A 19,804-nucleotide genomic window follows, 5' to 3' on the forward strand; every position below is an offset into this window, starting at 1 on the left:
GACTGACCAGACCTCAAGTCTTCGAATGGGTCGAAGTCTTTAAGGGTGCTCTTGGAATCCAGGTCCTCTATTCCGAGCACTTCTGTTAAGGTGTGGTCGCCTGTCCCCAAGTCATCAGAGCTGTGCACTGAATTCTGAGCCAATCCTCTGTTGGAGCCGGTGTCAGAGGTGTTGGTCTCCAATACTCAGGTCTGTGGCTTCTTCCGTCCCTTTGACCCGTTCTTCTAGGACCCTTTCAGACATCTATGTGGACCATGTGGTGTAGAGGCTTTTAGAGAACCCAGCATTGGACAAATTATTTTCTGCTTCTTCCCAACTGGGTTCGAATCCTACTACCGTTCCATTGCCGGAGACTACTCCCTCCTCTGAGCTTAGCTAGGACTTCGGAGGCGGAAGATCTGATGGTTGTGGAACCCACAGAGCAGAGTCCTGTCCCAGTGATTTTTGGCTCTGTCGACCCTGATCTCTTCGGTACAGTTAGTCTCTGAGCCGGCACTCTTGGTGGTTCTGGGGGGGGGGGGTCTAACCGATGCGTCTGTTCTGACTTCCGCTGGAGGCCTTGGCGCAGATGAGCTCTGCTCCATCCTTTTGGTTCTGAGCCCTTGGTCTCTGCACCAGGGAAGCCACCATCTTCCTCGGAACTGGTGGATTCCTTGGGTCTAGACTCTGGTGCCGTCTATGCCATGAGGAGGGTAATGTCTGCTAAGACCCGCACTTCCTCAGGCCTCCTCTTCCTTCCCAAAAATGCCACATTCTGCCTCTACATCGCAGGTTCCTACCAAGTGTCGAGACCCAGAGCATCAGGTAACCCCTTTGGGTAAACCCTGCTCTACTGAGACTTCACCAGACGCTCCCACTGAAGTCCCCAGAAAGAGTTTGCAAAAGGAGGCATTTGGATTCCCCTCTGGGAATCTTTGACATCTGACACTGACTTGGAGGAATCAGAAGGGTCCCCACAGTCCCCCTCTGATGTCTCCTTTGCAGACATCTTGGAAATACTGAAACAGAGGGGTGACTGGGCAGTCCATTACCCCTACTAAGGATGAGTCTGTGCTCCTGAAGGCCTTTGAGTCTCAACTTTCCACCTCCTGGGTTACTCTGCCCTTCGAACTGATGGAACTGGTTGCTCAAAGGGTGTGGGAGTCCCCTGATTCCATGGAAACCAGACCCTCTGAGGGCCCAGCAAGTTCATCACTTCCCCTCAAGGCAAATTATACCTCACTAAAGGAGTCCCTGTTGATGCCATGGTGGCGGTGGCCACCAAGAAAGATTTCAGAGACCTCTTCTACTATCCATCCTCCTAAAAGATTCTAGGACGATGGACAGATATGGGAAAGTCATTCTTAGTTCCGAGGCGTTTGCTAGGAGATCACTTGACTATAACCCATTTTACCAGTCTTCAAGATCCCTTCCAGGAACTGGGAGGTACTCCTAAAGGATAACACAGATTAAGCTCTTTCTGAGAAGGTGACTGCTCAGCTTTCTACCCTTAATTTCATTGTCAACTCGTCCATGCAGCTCATTTCCTATGCAGCCGATGGGTCGAGTCGAGCAGCAGGTTCAGCGATGGCTCTGCGGAGACCATCCTGGATGCAGTTATGCTCCTTTGCGGAAGCCTTCAAGTCTTCCTTTGTCAACACCCCCATTTGATGGCTCTTTGGGCACAGTCAAGGAGACGCACTAGTGTGAACAGGAAGGAAAGACACTATCTGTTGTAGGAGTCTGTTTTTCCACCCCTACTAGACCATACTCTAAAGGTCAGAAAGGTGGAAAAATGTGGTTCCGGAAGTCCCAAGGAGCTTTCCAGAACACATGTAGTGAAACCCCCTTCAGGGGCAGAGGAGGGGGCAATAATGGAAGATGCCGCTTTTGTGGCAGAGGGGGTCCACAAAACCAGGGCGACTGGGAGCAGTTCCTTGGCAAGCCTTATCAGCACTCCTGAGAGGAGGCCAGACTGTCCTACTTTAGAGGCAGATGGGGGTCGCTTGGCTTTGTACCCAGATGCCTGGCTAGGAATTGCATCAGATTCTTGGGTGCAAAGCAGTTGTTAGAGGTTACATCATTCCCTTTTCAGAGACCCTGCCAGTCGGAGCAAGAATCCCAGACGTTCCACCCAGTCTGCGGGATCAAGCAGCTATAGAAATTCAAAAGCTGCAAGAAAGTCATTCAGCCAGTCTTGGTGGACCAGATAGGATCTGGAACTTACTCGAGATTCTTTAGTTCCAAAGAAAACTAGGGACTGGAGGCCCATTTTAGACCTCAGCAAGTTAAATGCTTTTGTAAAGAAGGAAAAGTTCCAGATGGTCACACTTCAGTAGATACTCCCATTCCTGGGAACGGCGATTGGATCTGCTCTTTACATCTCGAGGATGCATACTACCACATCAAAATGGCCAGATCATTCAGAGATCATTTGCGTTTCTGGCTGGGGGCCAGTCACTACCAATTTCGAGCACTGGCCTTTGGTCTCACCACAGCCCCCAGAGTGCACCAAATGCATGGCAGTAGTTACGGCTCACCTGAGGGGTCTAGGATTCTGGGTGTTTCCATATCTGGATGACTGGCCCCTGTCCTCCACCAGGCATCAACTCATTCTTTCCAGGGATCATATGATCAATCTCTGTTAGGAATAACCATAAATTTTGAAAAATCTGCCTTACCATCGCCACCTATCTTTTATTGGAGCAGACCTAGACACCACCACCGCCTTGATCAGATTACCTCGTTAGAGTTCTCTCTACGAAATCTGGTGTCCTGCTTGCTTAAGAGTACCTGCCTTTTCAGGTTTTAAAGCTATTGGGCACCATGGCAGCTACCCTCATAGCTGTTCCTCTGGGGAAGATGCATATGAGGATACTCCAATAGTTGCTTTTCACCCAGTGGTCTTAACAGCTCCCAGTGTCGTTCAAGATGCTACTGAGGCCTGCAAGGACCTTCTCTGGTGGTTGAACAGCCACCATGTGACGATGGGTCGACCATTTGTACTTCCCCTTCCATAGCCATGGTGACCACAGACGCTTCCCTGATAGTGGGGGGGGCTCTTTCAGGGAAGAACTGCCCAAGGTACCTAGTCAGAGATGGAATTCCATTTGCACATCAATGTCCTGGAGTTGAGAGCAATGCTTTTAGCGTTGCAGCACTTCCACGACTCTCTGCTTCGGGAGACTATTGTGATCCAGATTGACAACCATGTCTGTGGACTGGTACATCAACAAACAGAGGGGGGGACCAAGTCTTGCCCCTTATGCCAAGAAGCCTTTAGAATTTGGCAGTGGGCTGTATCCACTGGGCACTTTCTAATAGCAATGCACATCCTGGGGAAATCCAACATGATAAACTGAGCAGAGCAATTCTGTTGCCCGAAGAGTGGTCCCTCAAAGTGGCAGTAATGATATTCCGCATATGGGGCCAGCCTTGCTGTGACCTTTTTGCTTAACCGTTGAATGCCAAATGCAGAAGCTACTTTTGCCCTGAATCCTCTGGGGGGGATAGCCCAAGGGATTCACTCGTACCTGACTGGCCTTCGGATCTTTATGCATTTCCTCCAACCCCTCTGATTCCCAGATTTTTACAGAAAGCAAAAGGCTCTGGAAGGACTGTTGTTCTGATGGCCCCCTTTTGGCCTCTACTGATATGGTTACCCTTCCTTCATCAATACCAACTGGAAGAACCTTTGGTTTCTGGACCCAGTGCCAGACCTGACTCGCTCGTCAGTTCTTCACCTCTCTCCAGTCCCTCAAACTGACAGCTTGGCTGCTCCACTTCCCAACCTAACCAGGTCATATAATCAGTCTTCCGCGGTACAACATATTCTAGTTTCCTCTCAGTCTCCACCAGGAAACTGTATAACAGCAAATGGAAGTGTTTTGTTTATTGGGCCTCTCAACAGGACATTGATCCCCATGTTGCTCCTATTGATAGTGTTCTGGAGTTTGACTATGCTTTTTCATGAAGGTGCAGCAGCGGCTACTGTAAGAGTTCAATTGGCTGCAATATTTCATTTTCACTTGGGATTTGAGGGATCTAATCTTATGTCTCATAGATTATAAAGTCTTTCTGAAAGGGATTAATCACCTTAGGCCACCTGTCAGACATCCAGTTGCCCCCTGGAATCTAAATCTAATACTATCTCAGCTGATGCTTCCCCCTTTGAACCTGCATCTTCTTGCCCTTCCAAGTTAATTTCTTGGAAAACAATATTCTTGGTGGCTATTACCTCAGCCTGTAGTTTCTGAACTGCAAGCTTTCTATTAGGTCTCCGTACCTGGTCTTTTACCCCGACAGAATGTCTCAGGACAAATCCCACCTTTCTCCCTAAGGTCTGCTCAGAGGCCAATTTGAACTAGTCTATTAGTTACCCACTTTTTTTCAGACACAATTCGAATAAATTGGAATATATGTTGCATAAACTTGATGTTCAGACAATTGAGGAGGATTTATTTAGACAGAACAAAGGAGTTCGGAACAACTGTTACTCATGCAGGCAGTAAAAAGGGGCTGCCTGTAGCTAGTTACATTGTCTAAGTGGTTATCTGTATAAAATTTATATATTAATCAACCAATCAACCCTTGCAGAATAGTATGAAAGCTCGTTCCACCAGGGCTGTCTACATGTTTGGTGCATGCAGCCCGTTTGCCTTTGGATACTATTTGTGCAGCTGCTACTTGGTCCAAACCTCAAGTTTATCACGCATTACAAAGTGGACAGGGCTTCCTTTGGTTCCACTGTTCTCAGGAATGTACTCCTGTGAGCCACCCAAGGTTAGGGTGCCTGGGACGCTACCCACATGCAAGAACAAACGGCGGGATTGAACAACTTCACATAAAGAAGTTATGTTCTTACCATAACGTTCCATGTGAGTTGTTTCTCGCCTTTGTTCTTGCATTCCCTCCCTTCTTCCCCTTCTGGGTTCATGAATGGGTATGCCTGGTGGTCTGGTTGGTCTAACTAGTTTCCTTTACTCCAGCCAGAGTATCTGTTGGCAAATTGTAAATATATGTATACATGTTTATAAGTTTGGCATATTGGTATGTTAGTGGTATCCTTTCTTGCTGGGTTCAGCAAACTAGATCTGAGGTTAGTCAGAGCATCATGGGATAGGGACTGTGCCTCGAGCTACTCCAAGAACTTTGAAAGCTGCCGACTCAGACTATGGCTTGGCTTAGTACCCACATGTAAAAACGAAGGCGAGATGAACTCTCATTGAACGTTATGATAAGAACAAACATTTTTGTCTCTTAACCAGGACTTCATCAGATTAAAACCAGATGTGTATTGTTTCATCTCTGAAGTACTGGTTAAACAAGAAGGGATGGAAGCAGTTGGATCAAAATTGTTTCATGTGTTTTTACACTAACAGCTAGTCAAAGGAGTTTAATTTTGTGTCGCCTGGCTTCCTTGTGCTTTTGGGCGACAGTGCATCTCTGAGGTGGTTTATATAATCTGTTTTAAGCCCGCCATGGTGACTTGCTTTTACAGGAAGACCTAGTTTTGATCTGGCAAGGTACAGCAGAGTTTATGCAGTTGCTAGTGTTTTTTACAGGGCATTTTCTTACACTTCTGCATAGTGATCATTGTCTAGAATTTGCAGGTGGTATGATGCTTTCTATGCCATTGTTTAGTAGGTTGTAGTTAGCTTTGGTAGTCCAGTAATTCAAATGAGACTTGTTTTGTCATCTGACCTAACAAGGGAGGGCATCGTGCATTGAGGAAGTAGAGCGACTCCCCTTATGTTGGTGGTTACTATGTCCAGAACATTACAACCCCTACTTTGGGTGGAGGCTAGCTGTTCCTAGCTGTTCCAGAGCATTTGTTTTGAAGTCTAGGAACCTCTTGAGTTTTTTTTGCTAGTGTATGTCCCCTAGTCTATGGAAGGATAGTTGAAATTGCCCTTGCCTGATGTGTTGGGCTGTATGGCAAGAGATTCCAGTAAATCTGGGTAGGCAGTGTTTCTTTATGGTGGGGGATCTATAGTTGACAATGCTGTATGGTATTTTTCCCAATAGTTGTACATTGAGTAGTTTGAGTGTCATGCCGTTTTTGATCAGTCTTAGTATTTGGTTTTGTTTTTTGTGAAGATGGATGCACATCCACCTTTGGTTCCTTCATGTTCATTTTGAGATCTGAACGTGTGCAAGGCATTGTGGCCTTCCATGGCTGGGGTGCAGTCAGCAGCCTTGAACCATGTCTCTAACTACACAGACTGAATCCTCCAAGGTGAGGAGTGATTCCAGGGAGTGTAGTTTCATGCTTTAAATTCCTAGCATTAAGCAGCACGACCCAGAGTTTGTGTTTAGGTTTAGTTGCATTGGAAGTTTTTTTTACATTGCCTTAAAAAAAAGCACTATGGGGGAGGCAAGGGCCTTTACCTGTATCCAAAAGCATAGTGGGAGATGGGTGCAGACCATATCTGTATACCATATCCTCCTAGGCTGACAGACCCCCCCCCCCCCCCCCCAGACTGGTACCAGAAGCTGAGCCAGTTGAAGTCTATCACATTGCTTATATTGTGCCATCTTGGGTGAGGGTAGGATACTACTTGGGGCTAGGGACATACCTGTGTGGGACAGTTCAATCATGTTTATCATAGTCCCGAAATGCCGCAGGTCATTCACTCCAACATGGACTCAGTGGTACTTGAGTAACTTGAGTGCATGAGTTGTCAGATCCAGGAACTTTGTAGGCAGCTGACTGTGGCCACCTTGTCCAGTCTGAGGGCGACATCTGTCTCACTGGATTGTGTTTCGCCTTGGGGGGGCTTAGTTGCTAAATCAATTTCTTTTTTGCTTGGTGTGGAATGTGTTTGTGAGGTCTCTGTTCTTTTGGTAGGCTTTTAGTGAGTATTTTCATGTATGTGGGTTTATCTTTTGTGGGAGGTTTGCATGTAACGTGAAGTGTGTGGGCTGACCATCTGTCTAGTTTGTGTGACCTTTGGCTAAAGTTGCCAAATGTTTAGCAGTTAAAGTAAACTGAGCCCAGACATGTGGCTTGTATATAGGAAATTTTTAAACTGTTACCACTACCAATGGGAAAACAACAAACCTGCGTCCATCCCCAACTCAAATGGGTCCTGAGCTACACACACCTGTCGCAAGGGTGCAGGGGAGGCCCTCTTAATGCAAGATGGCTGGCTTAAGAGCACAGTGATGCTTAACAGGCTAGATTCAGCATGGCTGAATCTAGCTGTGCAATGTAAGGCAAGAAAACATGATTTCTAGATGGGAGGTAGGGGTGAGTTGCTTTAAATGTCAGTTAATTAGATGACCTGCAGTGGTACCACCCTCTGCACAAACTGGCAGCCTTAGAGCAGCTCTGAACACTGGGAGATTATGGAGAGCATTTCCTATTGAGGATTTTGAACTGGAAATACTTGCTTGTATGCAAGCATAAGGAACTGAGTTTGCACTTCAGAATACTATTAAAACAACGCAAGGACATAGGTAACAAATGGAGTTGTAACAAGTGCAAGCTGAAACTGATTCATCCAAATGAAGCACAGTTGTCCTAACACTGCTTTTCTTATCTTTAATGGTGCCAACAGCCACCTCATCCTATTATACCAGGGACAATTTACCCAAAAGTCAATTAACTGGTTATGGTGACTTTTATTGTCTTAAATGGCAACTCTTCAAAATTGCTGAAGCCAGCACTTGTAAGTAAAAGCACACATTTTTGAAATGGAATGAACTTAATGCTGCTTGGACTTTATTTCAAAGGTAGTGGGGTATTTAACATGTTCTTGAATTGTCCCCTTGTACACAGAGGCAAGGCAGAAACCTACTACCTGGGGCTTAAGTCTGTGTTTTTTTTAGTTTTATTGTAAGGTTTTTCCTACAGCAGTAGGGAAGCCCAAGTAGAGTTGACACTGGAAGTGTCATATTAAATTACCCTTACTTTGAGTGAAATGTCTGTTTTTTTTTTTTTTTTTTTTAATTTTAGGTGAAGGCTTATGGTCCTGGTTTGGAGAAGACTGGCATTGCTATTAATAAACCTGCTGAGTTTACAATTGATGCCAAAAATGGTGGAAGAGCTCCACTGAAGGTTAATGCTCAGGTAATGAACATAACCATTTATGTACTGGTTTGCTCTTGAGCCCAAATTTCTGTGAACTTTACTTCAACTTGTTGGATTGTAGAGCATTTCCTTCCCAACTAAGTTATATTAGCTAGTTTAGTGTGGCAAGTGGGGATTAAAGTAGATGTGGATATTTTACTATTTTGTTTTGCTTTTCCCTTTTAGGATGCCGAAGGAAATCCAATTGATGTGTCCGTGAAGGATAATGGGAATGGCACATACTCCTGCTCCTATATGCCAAAGAAAGCAGTGAAACATACAGTCATGGTGTCTTGGGGAGCAGTCAACATCCCTAACAGTCCTTTTAGGGTATGTATTGAAGGAAAGGCTTGTGATTGGAGTTAAATACGTGGAAGGTTGTCTAGGAATGAAACTTGCTATAATTGCAGCTAGAGTCCCGTATAATTTGTGGTCATTCAGTTCACTGGCCCAGAAAAGCCTATCCTTGCCAGGATGCGGTGTATGCTGCCCTAATGCCTGCAGAGTTCTAATGTTCACTAGTAGTTGTACAGAGCTTTTCTTGAGGATTGGTGGCATTGTTCCAACTTCCAAAACTAGTGGCCTACAAGAAAGTTAAACTGGAAAGTTAGTGACTTGTGCTGTCGTCATGCCAGTGCAGTATTGATAGCTGTGTTGAGTATCAGCAGAATGTTTTCTGTATAGAAGGTTTTTATTTGCCTGTTTTATAGTACAGGTTGTGGATATGACCAGTAAGGTTACCATATTTTTTTTTTTTTTAAATTGCAGATGAATGTAGGTGCTGGAAGCCACCCTAACAAAGTGAAAGTGTATGGGCCAGGAGTTGCTAAAACTGGACTAAAAGCTCATGAGCCAACTTACTTCACTGTGGACTGTGCTGAGGCTGGTCAAGGTAAGGGCAGTGCTCATCAGACAAGATGGTGCTTCTATAGTGTAGCAGATGAGTTGTCATGTAATATCTTTGAAGTTGTTTGGGCGGATCACTGTGAAGGTCACTTGGTTCCATATGGACACTAGTACATTTCTAACTGCTACATATAAAATCAATAAGCTTCTATTATGTGATAGAAATAGTGGGTGGGTGGAGGCCTTTGTAGCTAACAAAGGTAAAAGTGGTCTGGGGGGTGGGGGTTGTGTTAAGTTTGCTGTGTACATTTTTCAGTGATCAATATATTGGTCTAGTCGTTTAACTTAGTCCAGTTTGTTTTATAATTCCAGGTGATGTCAGTATTGGTATCAAATGTGCACCTGGTGTGGTGGGACCTGCTGAAGCAGACATTGATTTTGACATTATCCGGAACGACAATGATACATTCACTGTGAAGTATATGCCACCTGGAGCTGGAAGTTACACAATCATGATTCTGTTTGCTGACCAGGTATGGTATCTAGCTCTGGAAGATCCAAATGTCAAGCTTGTACTGGATGGGGGTAAAACAGTGAATGTGGCTTGGCATCTTCAGCCACAAGTGGAGTTTTGCCCAAAGTTAATTTTTCACCCAAGTTTTCATACAGGCCTGTTCAGCTATTTGGGGTGCAAGACATGGCTGTCATTTGTTAAATAGAAATACCCATGGCAGTTAACTGCAGAAATGAATGTATATTGGAGGGTCCAACATGTTTAACCAAACATTGTGCTCAAAACGTTGAAGTAACAATGAATTGTAGGGGCTTAGTGGGTATAAAGGTAAATACAGCATAGACTGAAAGGTTGTAAAAAGTGGAGATGGTTTAAAAGATGAGTTCAGAGCACTTGGGCCAGCTGAACCCAAGAACATCCTTCTGTTTGACCTGCCAGTTGATTCCTTTCTCTGTAGTGAGGGTATGGAACTAGTTAAGCATGTAGACTGGAAGGAAGGGTTTGGTCACCTTGTGCACCTTTTTTTTTTTTTCTCTCTGACTACAAAGCTCACTCTTGCAGACACTTGTGTGTAGAATGACCCTTCACCACTAAAAGAACCAAACCAAAAAAAAAAAAAACTCCAGGCAGAAAGCAGTCTTTAATCCAAGTGTAGACAAGCTCCAAAAAGGTTAATAACTAATATAAACAGGACACAAAGATGAAAGTTAAGCACGCTTTCACTCTGCTATTGCAAAGCTTCCTCCGAACAACCTATAACACCATTCACATTTATATACCTAAATGGTAAATTAATTGGTTGAATTAATTACCTTAAGGTATACCATATATTTACAAAAAATCATAAAACAAATCTGAAGACTACATAAACCCTAATAAATATTTAAAATATATTAAATGTAAATTCATTCCTAAATGCTACTAAATGTAACCCCCCCGGAAACCACATCATACTTAAAGAATATATATTAAAAATGTTTGTGTACATAAAGTGACAAGCTACCAACCATGAAATTGAAAAAATATCCCAATAAATCGTAGAGCATCCATAGTTGACCAATTTCAGACAATTTAATCTAATAAAAAATGCTCCATTAACTAATATATGAAAAAGGGGGGATAAGAAATTACTAAAATAAAAATTCACAGTTTTGCTAGTCTCAATTTCAACACACTGGTGATACGAATACAATCATTTAAACTTGGTGGTCTCCCTGCATCAGTTTTTAGCTGCCAAATCAGTTCTCTAAATTCAACCCTAGCTTCCCAATTACCACCTCTAGGATCCACGGTCACTTGTTCCAGTATAGCAAATTTAATACTCATATTGTGACATAATAAGCAATGTTTAAAAAAGGCATTAGATTCCTTTTTAGAAATCTCATACAAATGTTCGTAAATCCTTTTCCTAAGTGTACGTGTGGTCTTACCAATATAAAAACTATTACAACTGCCACAAATACCAATGTGCACTATACCTCTAGTACCACAGTTGTAATGTTTAGGAACCCGAAACTTAATGCCTCCTAGATGGAATATTTATTTCTTTCTGCTGTAAAATGTACTTGCACTGACTGCAAGTACCACATTTAAACATACCCTTCTTAATTTTGTTTGTCCCTACTTGTTCTCCTTTCCTCTCAAAAAGGTCTTTGAAGTTCATGCCTCTTTTTCTAATGAAAGAGGGTTGTACAGGAATATATTTCCGTATTTCCTAATAGTGGCCAGTATTTTTTAATTTCTTTTACCAAATGTGACATGGCTGAAAAGGTGTGAATAAATGAATGATTATATGAAGTCTCATTTTTATTTACTGGCACACCCTCCAGTTGACTTACCAAGTAATGGAAAAAAAATGTTATCCGTATTGTAAAGTACCTCTGTAACTAAACTAGTTAAAAGGGTTTTGGGGTAATTTCTTTCCTTAAAAAGGGAACAGATGTAATCAAATTCCTGAGTGACAGAATAATCACTAGATGACCTTATCAATTGCCCTTTGACAATCCCCTTTTTTTGATAATACGGGTGTGCACCGTCAAAGTGCAAATAAGTATGAGAAAGTGGGTTTCCTGTATAGTTTTGACTGAAAACAATGGTTCATAACGTCTTTGTAAATAGTAACATCTAAATAGTTGATGGCAAACTCATTCATAGTGTATGTAAATGTTAAAAATGGGGTGCTATTATTCAAATAACCATGAATTCCTCATAACTCTTTGGTACCTCTCCAAAATAAACAGATGTCGTCCAAATAACTGGTGTAAAAGGTAATATATATTGATACCATACAGTATTAAAGACCAACTTCCGTTCCCAGAAGTACAGTATGCAATTTGCGTATAAGGGGGGGCACAAAGCCCCCATTGCTACCCCTTTCCTTTGCTGATATAGATCACCATTAAAGTATATAAAATTATTTCTAAGAATGGTATCAGTGAATTTTAAAATCAGGTTGGTCATTTTACCTCCCAAACCTCCTTCGGAACTCAAACTCACAAAACCAGTCCAAAAATATTTTTTAACCGATCATTTACTTCAGGGAGCCAATTTCTTTCTACATGTAGACAACCCTAGAATCCCTGTCCTATTCGGAATTCCTAAGGTTCACAAAGGAATAGACACAAATTTAGACAGATAGTAGCGGGGGCAGGAAGTATTACTGAGCCCTTGGCTATTTTTGTTGATTCCCAGTTTATATCCCATATTACTAAAGATTCTTGGGATTTCTTGAATTAGCGGACAAATTTTGATTCTGCCATTTGGTTTGCTGCTATTGATGTGGAACTATTTTCAAGTATTCGTCATAATACTGGGTTGGACTGGTTTTGTGATACTTTGAGTTCCGAAGGAGGTTTGGGAGGTAACATGACAAACCTGATTTTAGAATTCACTGATACCATTCTTAGAAATAATTTTATATACTTTAATGGTGATCTATATCAGCAAAGGAAAGGGGTAGCAATGGGAGCTTCGTGTGCCCCCTTATACGCAAATTGCGTATTGTACTTCTGGGAATGGAGGTTTGTCTTTAATACTGTATGGTATCAATATATTACCTTTTACACCCGTTATTTGGACGACATCTGTTTATTTTGGAGAGGTACCAAAGAGTTATTTGAGGAATTCATGGTCTATTTGAATAATAGCACCTCATTTTTAACATTTACATACACTAAATGAGTTTGCCATCAACTATTTAGATGTTACTATTTACAAAGATGTTACGAACCATTGTTTTCAGTCAAAACTATACAGGAAACCCACTTTCTCTAATACTTTTAACTTTGACAGTGCACACCCGTATTATCAAAAAAAAAGGGATTGTCAAAGGGCAATTTAAGGTCATCTAGAATGACCAGTGATTTATTCTGTCCTTCAGGAATTCGATTATATCTGTTTCCTTTTTAAGGAAAGAAATTACCCCGAAACCCTTTTAACTAGTTTAGTTACAGAGGTACTTGACAATAGGGATAAATTTTTTCCATTACTTGGTAAGAGTCAATTGGAGGGTGTGCCAGTAAATAAAAATGAGACTTCATATAATCATTGATGTATTCACACCTTTTCGGCCACGTCACATTTGGTAGAAGAAATTGTTAAAATACTGGCCACTATTAAGAGTTAATGAGGAAATACGGAAATATATTCCTGTTCAACCCTCTTTCATTAGAAAAAGAGGCATGAACTTCAGTGACCTTTTTGAGAGGAAAGGAGATCAACAAGTAGGGGCAAACAAAATTAAGAAGGGTATGTTTAAATGTGGTACTTGCAGTCAGTGCAAGTACATTTTACAGCAGAAGGAAATATTCCATCTAGAGGTATAGTGTACATTGGTATTTGTGGCAGTTGTAATAGTTTTTATATTAGTAAGACCACACGTACACTTGGGAAAAGGATTTACGAACATTTGTATGAGATTTCTAAAAAGGATTTACGAACATTTGTATGAGATTTCTAAAAAGAAGGAATCTAATATATTTTTTAAACATTCCTTGTGTCATAATATGAGTATTAAATTTGCTGTACTGGAACAAGTGACCGTGGATCCTAGAGGTGGTAATTGGGGAGCTAGGGTTGAATTTAGAGAATTGATTTGGCAGCCAAAATCCGATGCAGGGAGACCACCAGCTTTAAATGATTGTATTAGTATCACCAGTGTGTTGAAATTGAGACTAGCAAAACTGTGAATTTTTATTGGCAATTTCCTCCCCTTTTTTTATATATTAGTTAATGGAGCATTTTTTTATTAGATTGAATTGTTTGAAATTGGTCAACTATGGATGCTCTATGATTTATTTATTTATTGGGATATTTTTATTTTTTCAATTTCATGGTTGGTAGCTTGTCACTTTATGTACAAAAACATTTTTAATCTTTCTGTATGATGTGGTTTCCGGGTGGTTTCCGGGGGGTTTCATTTAGTAGTATTTAGGAATGAATTTACATTTAATATATTTTAAATATTTATTAGGGTTTATGTATTGGTCAGATTTGTTTGATTATGTATGGTATACCTTTTTAAGGTAATTAATTCAACCAATTTACCATTTAGGTATATAAATGATGTGAATGGTGTTATAGGTTGTTCTGAGGAAGCTTTGCAATAGCAGAGTGAAAGCGTGCTTAACTTTTTCATCTTTGTGTCCTGTTTATATTTATCAACCTTTTTGGAGCTTGTCTACACTTGGATTAAACATTTTAATGCACTTGGACTCTGCTTTCTGCCTGGAGTTTTTTTTTTTTTTTTTAGAATGACCCTTCACCCGATCCTTTTTGCTGTACTTGGGTTCAGTAACTGTTCCATACTAGTTTTTTTGGTTACTTTGTCTTGGTCGCTTAAAACTGCAGAATGTTAGTTTTCAAGGTTAGTGTTTGAAAGTTTTTAGCTTGTATGTTCAGTTCCATTAGCCATCTCCTTTATCTGGTCAGTTTCTTACTATGTAAATCTCAACTTTAGTGTTGAGGCACCTCTAAGCAACACTATATTTTTTTAATTTAAAAAAAAATGTTCTGATGAAAGTAGTGCATTGGGTGTTTGGATGAATTGTTTTAGTTTTTAGCAGTGGCCACTGCTTATCTTTGGGTTTGTGATTTGGAAACATGACATGTCTATTTCTTAGATTGTACTTAATTGAGCCATTTTTCAGCTTGGCATTGCACCACCCCTGTTTGCCAGATGTGACCTATAAATATCTCATGGTCCCTGGCAAGGATGTATTTAGATGGCTGTTTACAAAAATTTTGAATGGGTTATATAGAAAGTGAACCCTTTAAATTTTTTTTTGTAGCTATTAATCTTGCTGTTGCATCAGTTTGCCTTGTCTACCGGTCTTGGCTTCAGTGTTTGGTGTGATTTTTATGACTTGCAGTTTTTAACATGGCCAGTTTCAGGTTGTCCTGTATGCATAAATTACCTTTGGGCTATACCATTTCAAGTATGGAATGTGCATAGGTGGTGTCACAGCTGAGCCGGCTTAGCTCTCACAGCTAGGTTTTGGTATTGTGTACATAAAGCTCTTGCTTTTTGCTTTCTACCTTCATGTCATTGTCCACCCCAGCTTCAGGTCAGATGTCTTATTGGGAAGGCCAAATTCTAACTTGGTGCTGAGACTGTTGTTTGCAGCAGCACCAGTCTTGGGTTGATTATAGCCATTCTGGCAACCTGATTTCTATTGGATCAAAATGAGGTTGAACTGTAGCAGTTATTTCACCTGTAGTTTAGTTTTGGTACTGACCACTATCTTTAGTGTTGGGATTCAGTGTGGATTTGTTTGTATTCTCAAATGGGAATCTCCCTTGTCCATCCATGTCTCTTGGCATTCTTGATCAAGTGTGATAACATACTTGTTTTTTTTCCCCATGCCAGCACGCCTTGATACTAACTTGAATTTGCTGGGGTTTACACTGGCCAAGTTTTGAGACCCTGGGTATTTATCAAACCTTCTGTCCTTCCTTTTCCAGGCAGAACAAGTCTGACACTTTGCACCAGTTAGCCATCTGCACCCTTTAAGGAAAATACTGTCAAGTTGGTGTTGAAATGCAGCTTGAGCTTGACCCTTGAGGATGGAGAAGGCATCTCTGATTTTGTGTACTTTGTTCTGGGACTTGATTAGCTGGTGTCTTAAGTATTTGAATACTTCCACTTCTGTCTAGCTCCTTCTATAGATTGAGCTGAGGTATGCATTCATACTTGATTATATTTTGACTAAATGTTTTATTACGCTGTTTTGATATAGCCCTTTTTCTGCTTTCCTGTCCCAGCTGAAGGTGGGATTTATCTTGGGGTGTTGCTTCATATCAGAATGGACGCGAGTGCCCTTAATCTGTTTTTCCTATCCTGTATAATAGGAGCTTCTAATGGGCACTTAACATTTGTTAACTGGGAAAGACTTGGAACAAAGCCAATTTTTCATCAGAGGCCTGGTGACAAACACTTCAGATGCATGTCTTTGTAACGTGGGAGGAAACTGGAGCACCTGGAGGAAACTGAGGACCTGCAGACTCTACACAGAAGGCACCCCAGCCGCAAATCTAACCAGAGGACTTCTTGCTGTGAGGCAAAAATGTTACCACTGCGCTGTCTGTTTAAAGTTGTTTTAATGCTCAAAGACTTGGCCCCTTTTGAAAATGTGACCTCACCTAGAGTTGAGGTAATTTTCTCTGTATGCTGCTGCTCATTCTGAAGACTGTCTTTCAGAGCACCATTATAAAACACTGAAAGGTACTTTAGGGCAGCTTCTGCAGTAAGCCAGTTGTGGCACTTTGTGCCTACTATTCCATTAATCCTCCAGTAGTGTCAGGCAGCCTGACTGTAACTGACTTGAACTGTACACTAGGACTTAATGTGGTACTTGTTTTTTTTTTCCAGTTCTGCTTAATCATGTCGATACTTGGACACCAATTGAATGCAGATTTCCGCTACATTGATTGGGCATGTTTAGTCCATTCTTCATCCTTTTCCTTTTGTCTTAAGATTCCTGCTGCTCTTTCCCCCCTTTTTTGGGGAATGTACTCTCTGCACAGATTCTTCTGACTGGTTATTTTCTGCACTTTCTCTTCCAATGTGTCCCATTGAATGGACCATTTTCCTTTGCCTTTGAGAATGTATTCGCCTCTATAGTGGCTTACTGCTGTTCTTGCCAGCAGTCTCTACATACCTAGATTTCATTTTCCATGACACTTTTATCCAGATCCAGCTGTGAACTGAAAGTTTGAGGGGCAGTTATAGCCATCCAGTGACTAAGGGGAGGACCAGTTTTCCCTTTAAATTGTCTTCTGAGCCCCTGACTGCTTGGCACACTGTTCAGCTAGTAGGCTTGTTCTAGTAATTTAACATTAAGCTGTGATTAATGGCTGTACTGTTAAGTGCAAACTGTATTGCACATCCTCTGGCTGACATGGATGGAGGCAATGGGCTGATGGTAGTTTTAATTTTCACGCCAGTAGCCTAAGGCAGGTCTCCAGAATAATTTATACTTTACTGACTTCGTTATTTGCATCTCTCCAGTTGTCCTGCCTTGTGACTGTGCCATGGCACTCAACAGTAAAATGACCATCCATTGCAGTGTACTTCAAGGATACTATGTCATCACTGCCAACACAGTTGTGTCTTGTATATTGTTGATCTGTTATCTGAAGCTTTTGTGATCCAGTTATTGGCAATCTCAAGGCAGTTCATAATTGTAATAACTTGGGTCAGATCTGCCTTCCCAAGTGTTGGGGCATTTTAAGGTCCAGTGTTCAACTTAACCTGGGAAATATTATCTTTACAGGCTTGCAATATTCCCACCGTAAACTTTGGATTCTGCCATGTGGTTGGCAAAAATGGTCCTATCACATGAGTTGTGTACTTATTGTAAAGATGGATGTCTAGGACTAGGTCCCTCTTTCCTGTATGACCTAGCCGCCTCCCCTGCTTTGCTTTCGAAGTTCTGTTTCCTTCATGGGTTTTGTTTGCCCTGTCTTAACATGGGTTTCATAGAACTAAAGGGTTCTGTGCAAGGGATTATGGGCAAAGAGCAGGTTTTGTAGCCTGGGAAAAGTTTGGGTACCGAGCTGAAGTTGTGCCAGTCTGGAAACCAATAGGTAGAAGGACCTAATCATAAATGCATGGAAAGTTTGTTTTTGTGGTCATTGGCTTATTAGAGGGGCAGTTTATGGTTTTCATCACTTCCGTATAGTTTTATCATAAGGGGATTTTTTTCTTTGAAGTTTCTTTGCTAAGCTGTTTCTCAGATCTAGCTGCTGCATTGGTCTGGAGAGAATATCCCAGCTAGGAAAGTTGGTACCATAGGTGTCTTGCCACTGGCAGGGAGTGGAGAAAGGTGTGGTGAGGCTGAGGATACCTTCCTTGTGTCATGAAATGGCATGTGGGTAGGGCTAAACCACTTTTGTAGATGTGCCAATGGCCTGATCAGGAGAGTGGCAAATTGAGTTGAGTAAATTTGTCAGGATGTGGTGTTGTCATGGGCCCAAGAGGGGGCCATTGCTAGTAACCACACCCCATGACCACTCTGGCCCCTCCTGCATGATGGCATATGAGGTAGTTGTAATCTGACCACTAAGCTTGTATTGGCATCTTTAAGGCTTTCTCACCTGGGTTACATCTCCCTCAGCCATAAGAGGTGGCTGGTGACTGGTTTGGAAGGATTTAAACCTTCTGGTGAGCTGTCAAAACCGCAACAGATTGGGACATTTCCGACCCATACGAGTTTGCATTCTGAACAGCCTTTTGACATATCAGTGGAATTTTTTACTAGGTTTTCCTGGTGTCCTCTATGAACCAGTAGTTTTTTACTAGGTTTTCCTGGTGTCCTCCATGAACCAGTAGTAAGAATGGATTTGCAAGTCAAACTAGGCAGCCCGGGTGCCCTGATTTGCTGAGATTCTGTGGTCAGTTTGTGTGCAGGTAGACTGAACTCTAGTAGGACTACGTGTTTCCTAGCTTTCTAGCTTGAACAGCACTAGTGCTGCTGATTTTTACACTGCTTGAGAAGACTGGTCTGTATTCTGGTTATCCTTAACTGGATAAAATGGCTGGCTAGCAGTGATTGCTTGCCTGTTCTGGAGTCCTCTATTTCATTTTTTATTCAGCATGTGTTATTGCCTAGGGCATTAGCATTCGTTTTGTCATACCTAGTGCATGAATGTCTCCCTGTACTCCACAGCTTTGAACTCTGTTCTGATGTAGCATGTACACCTACTTGATCCTGGTATGCTTGCTTTCATTGTAACCAACTAGTTGACTTCCCAGTTGATGGATAGAAATTATTGAATTCAGTCTTGGGAATTGCAGTTTTTCATGTCCTTTTTCAAGGCTTCTATTATGCCCCCCCCCCCCCCCATCTTGCCTATTCGAGCTGCAGACATTCCCTCATCTTTTAGCTCTGTTGGCCACTTCTTGCTATTCATACATAAACAAGGTCCAAAACACTTTATTCATGATCTGGTTGTTTTGAACCATTGCTTTTGCCTGCTATGCATTACTTCACATAATCACCCTGTAATGTCAAGGAGGGCTTGACCAATCCATCTTTCTTGATTCATGTTGGTACTCCTACGAGCATACAGCTCCTGTTCTGAGTGTATGAAGAAAGTGTTCAGGACTTGGATTTTGGTATGCTGCCTGAGATCATTCTCCACTTCACTTTTTTGTTGTGCGTAAACAATGCTAAGCTCGCTTCTTTGATAAGAATAAAGGAGTTTTTGGTAGCGAGTTTTTCCTGAACTGCCATGAAAGATGTCAAGTTGCTATCCTGTATTTAAGGAAGCCACACTTTTCACACTTTAACCTGCCCAAGTTTTGACAGGAACATACTTAATGTCCTTCGTTGATGGAAGGATTTTTGCACCTTCTGCTTTTGGAGCTGTGCTGCTAGGTTTAAATGGGGCAGTCCTGGAGGAGAAAAACTTTTCCTGCTGTGGATGAACCAGGATATGTTGTGCATTTGACTTTCGTTCTGGAATTTTAAATAGCTTTGCTAGTTTTCATTCCAGATGTCTTCCAAAGAGCTGCACTAGGTTAGTCTTGTGCCTTGGAGGTTTCAGATTGTATCCTGCCCTTTCAGTTTTGTGATGGGTCTCTGAGATGAAGCTGCTTTGAAGGTGACTTGTCTGGTTGTGTTGCATGGATTTAAGATGCTGATATTTAGTTGCTTGGAGCTCTCTGGAATTGTATGAAGTATTGACACTTTGCCAAGGTCGTATAAATTCTTAACCAGTCAGTTCACATCACCATTTGCTTGTACCCCAGGGTTATGGAAGGATACGATGTTTAACTATAGAACCTAGGCCTGGCACTCCAGAAGTTTACCCCAGGTCCACTTTGAGGGGGGGGGGATTTACTAATTGCTTTTTGCTGATGTAGTAGACATTGTCATTTCACAAATTGA

At 41.8% G+C, this 19,804-nt stretch overlaps 1 protein-coding gene across 8 annotated transcripts in view; it reads left to right on the top strand.

Moving 5' to 3' along the window:
* The window catches only part of FLNA (filamin A), a 1,106,834-nt gene that overhangs the window by 600,615 nt on the left and 486,415 nt on the right, over positions 1-19,804 (top strand). For all 8 annotated transcript variants that reach the window (XM_044080337.1, XM_044080332.1, XM_044080334.1 and 5 more), the window contains 4 exons: positions 7,940-8,053; positions 8,240-8,383; positions 8,822-8,945; positions 9,272-9,432. In XM_044080337.1, the coding sequence (XP_043936272.1) occupies positions 7,940-8,053; positions 8,240-8,383; positions 8,822-8,945; positions 9,272-9,432 (543 nt within the window). The remainder of the gene's footprint in view (positions 1-7,939; positions 8,054-8,239; positions 8,384-8,821; positions 8,946-9,271; positions 9,433-19,804) is intronic.

This window comes from Protopterus annectens, chromosome 8.part0, assembly GCF_019279795.1.
Source record: "Protopterus annectens isolate FY-2018-M chromosome 8.part0, PAN1.0, whole genome shotgun sequence".
In the NCBI taxonomy this organism is placed as follows: domain Eukaryota; kingdom Metazoa; phylum Chordata; order Ceratodontiformes; family Protopteridae; genus Protopterus; species Protopterus annectens.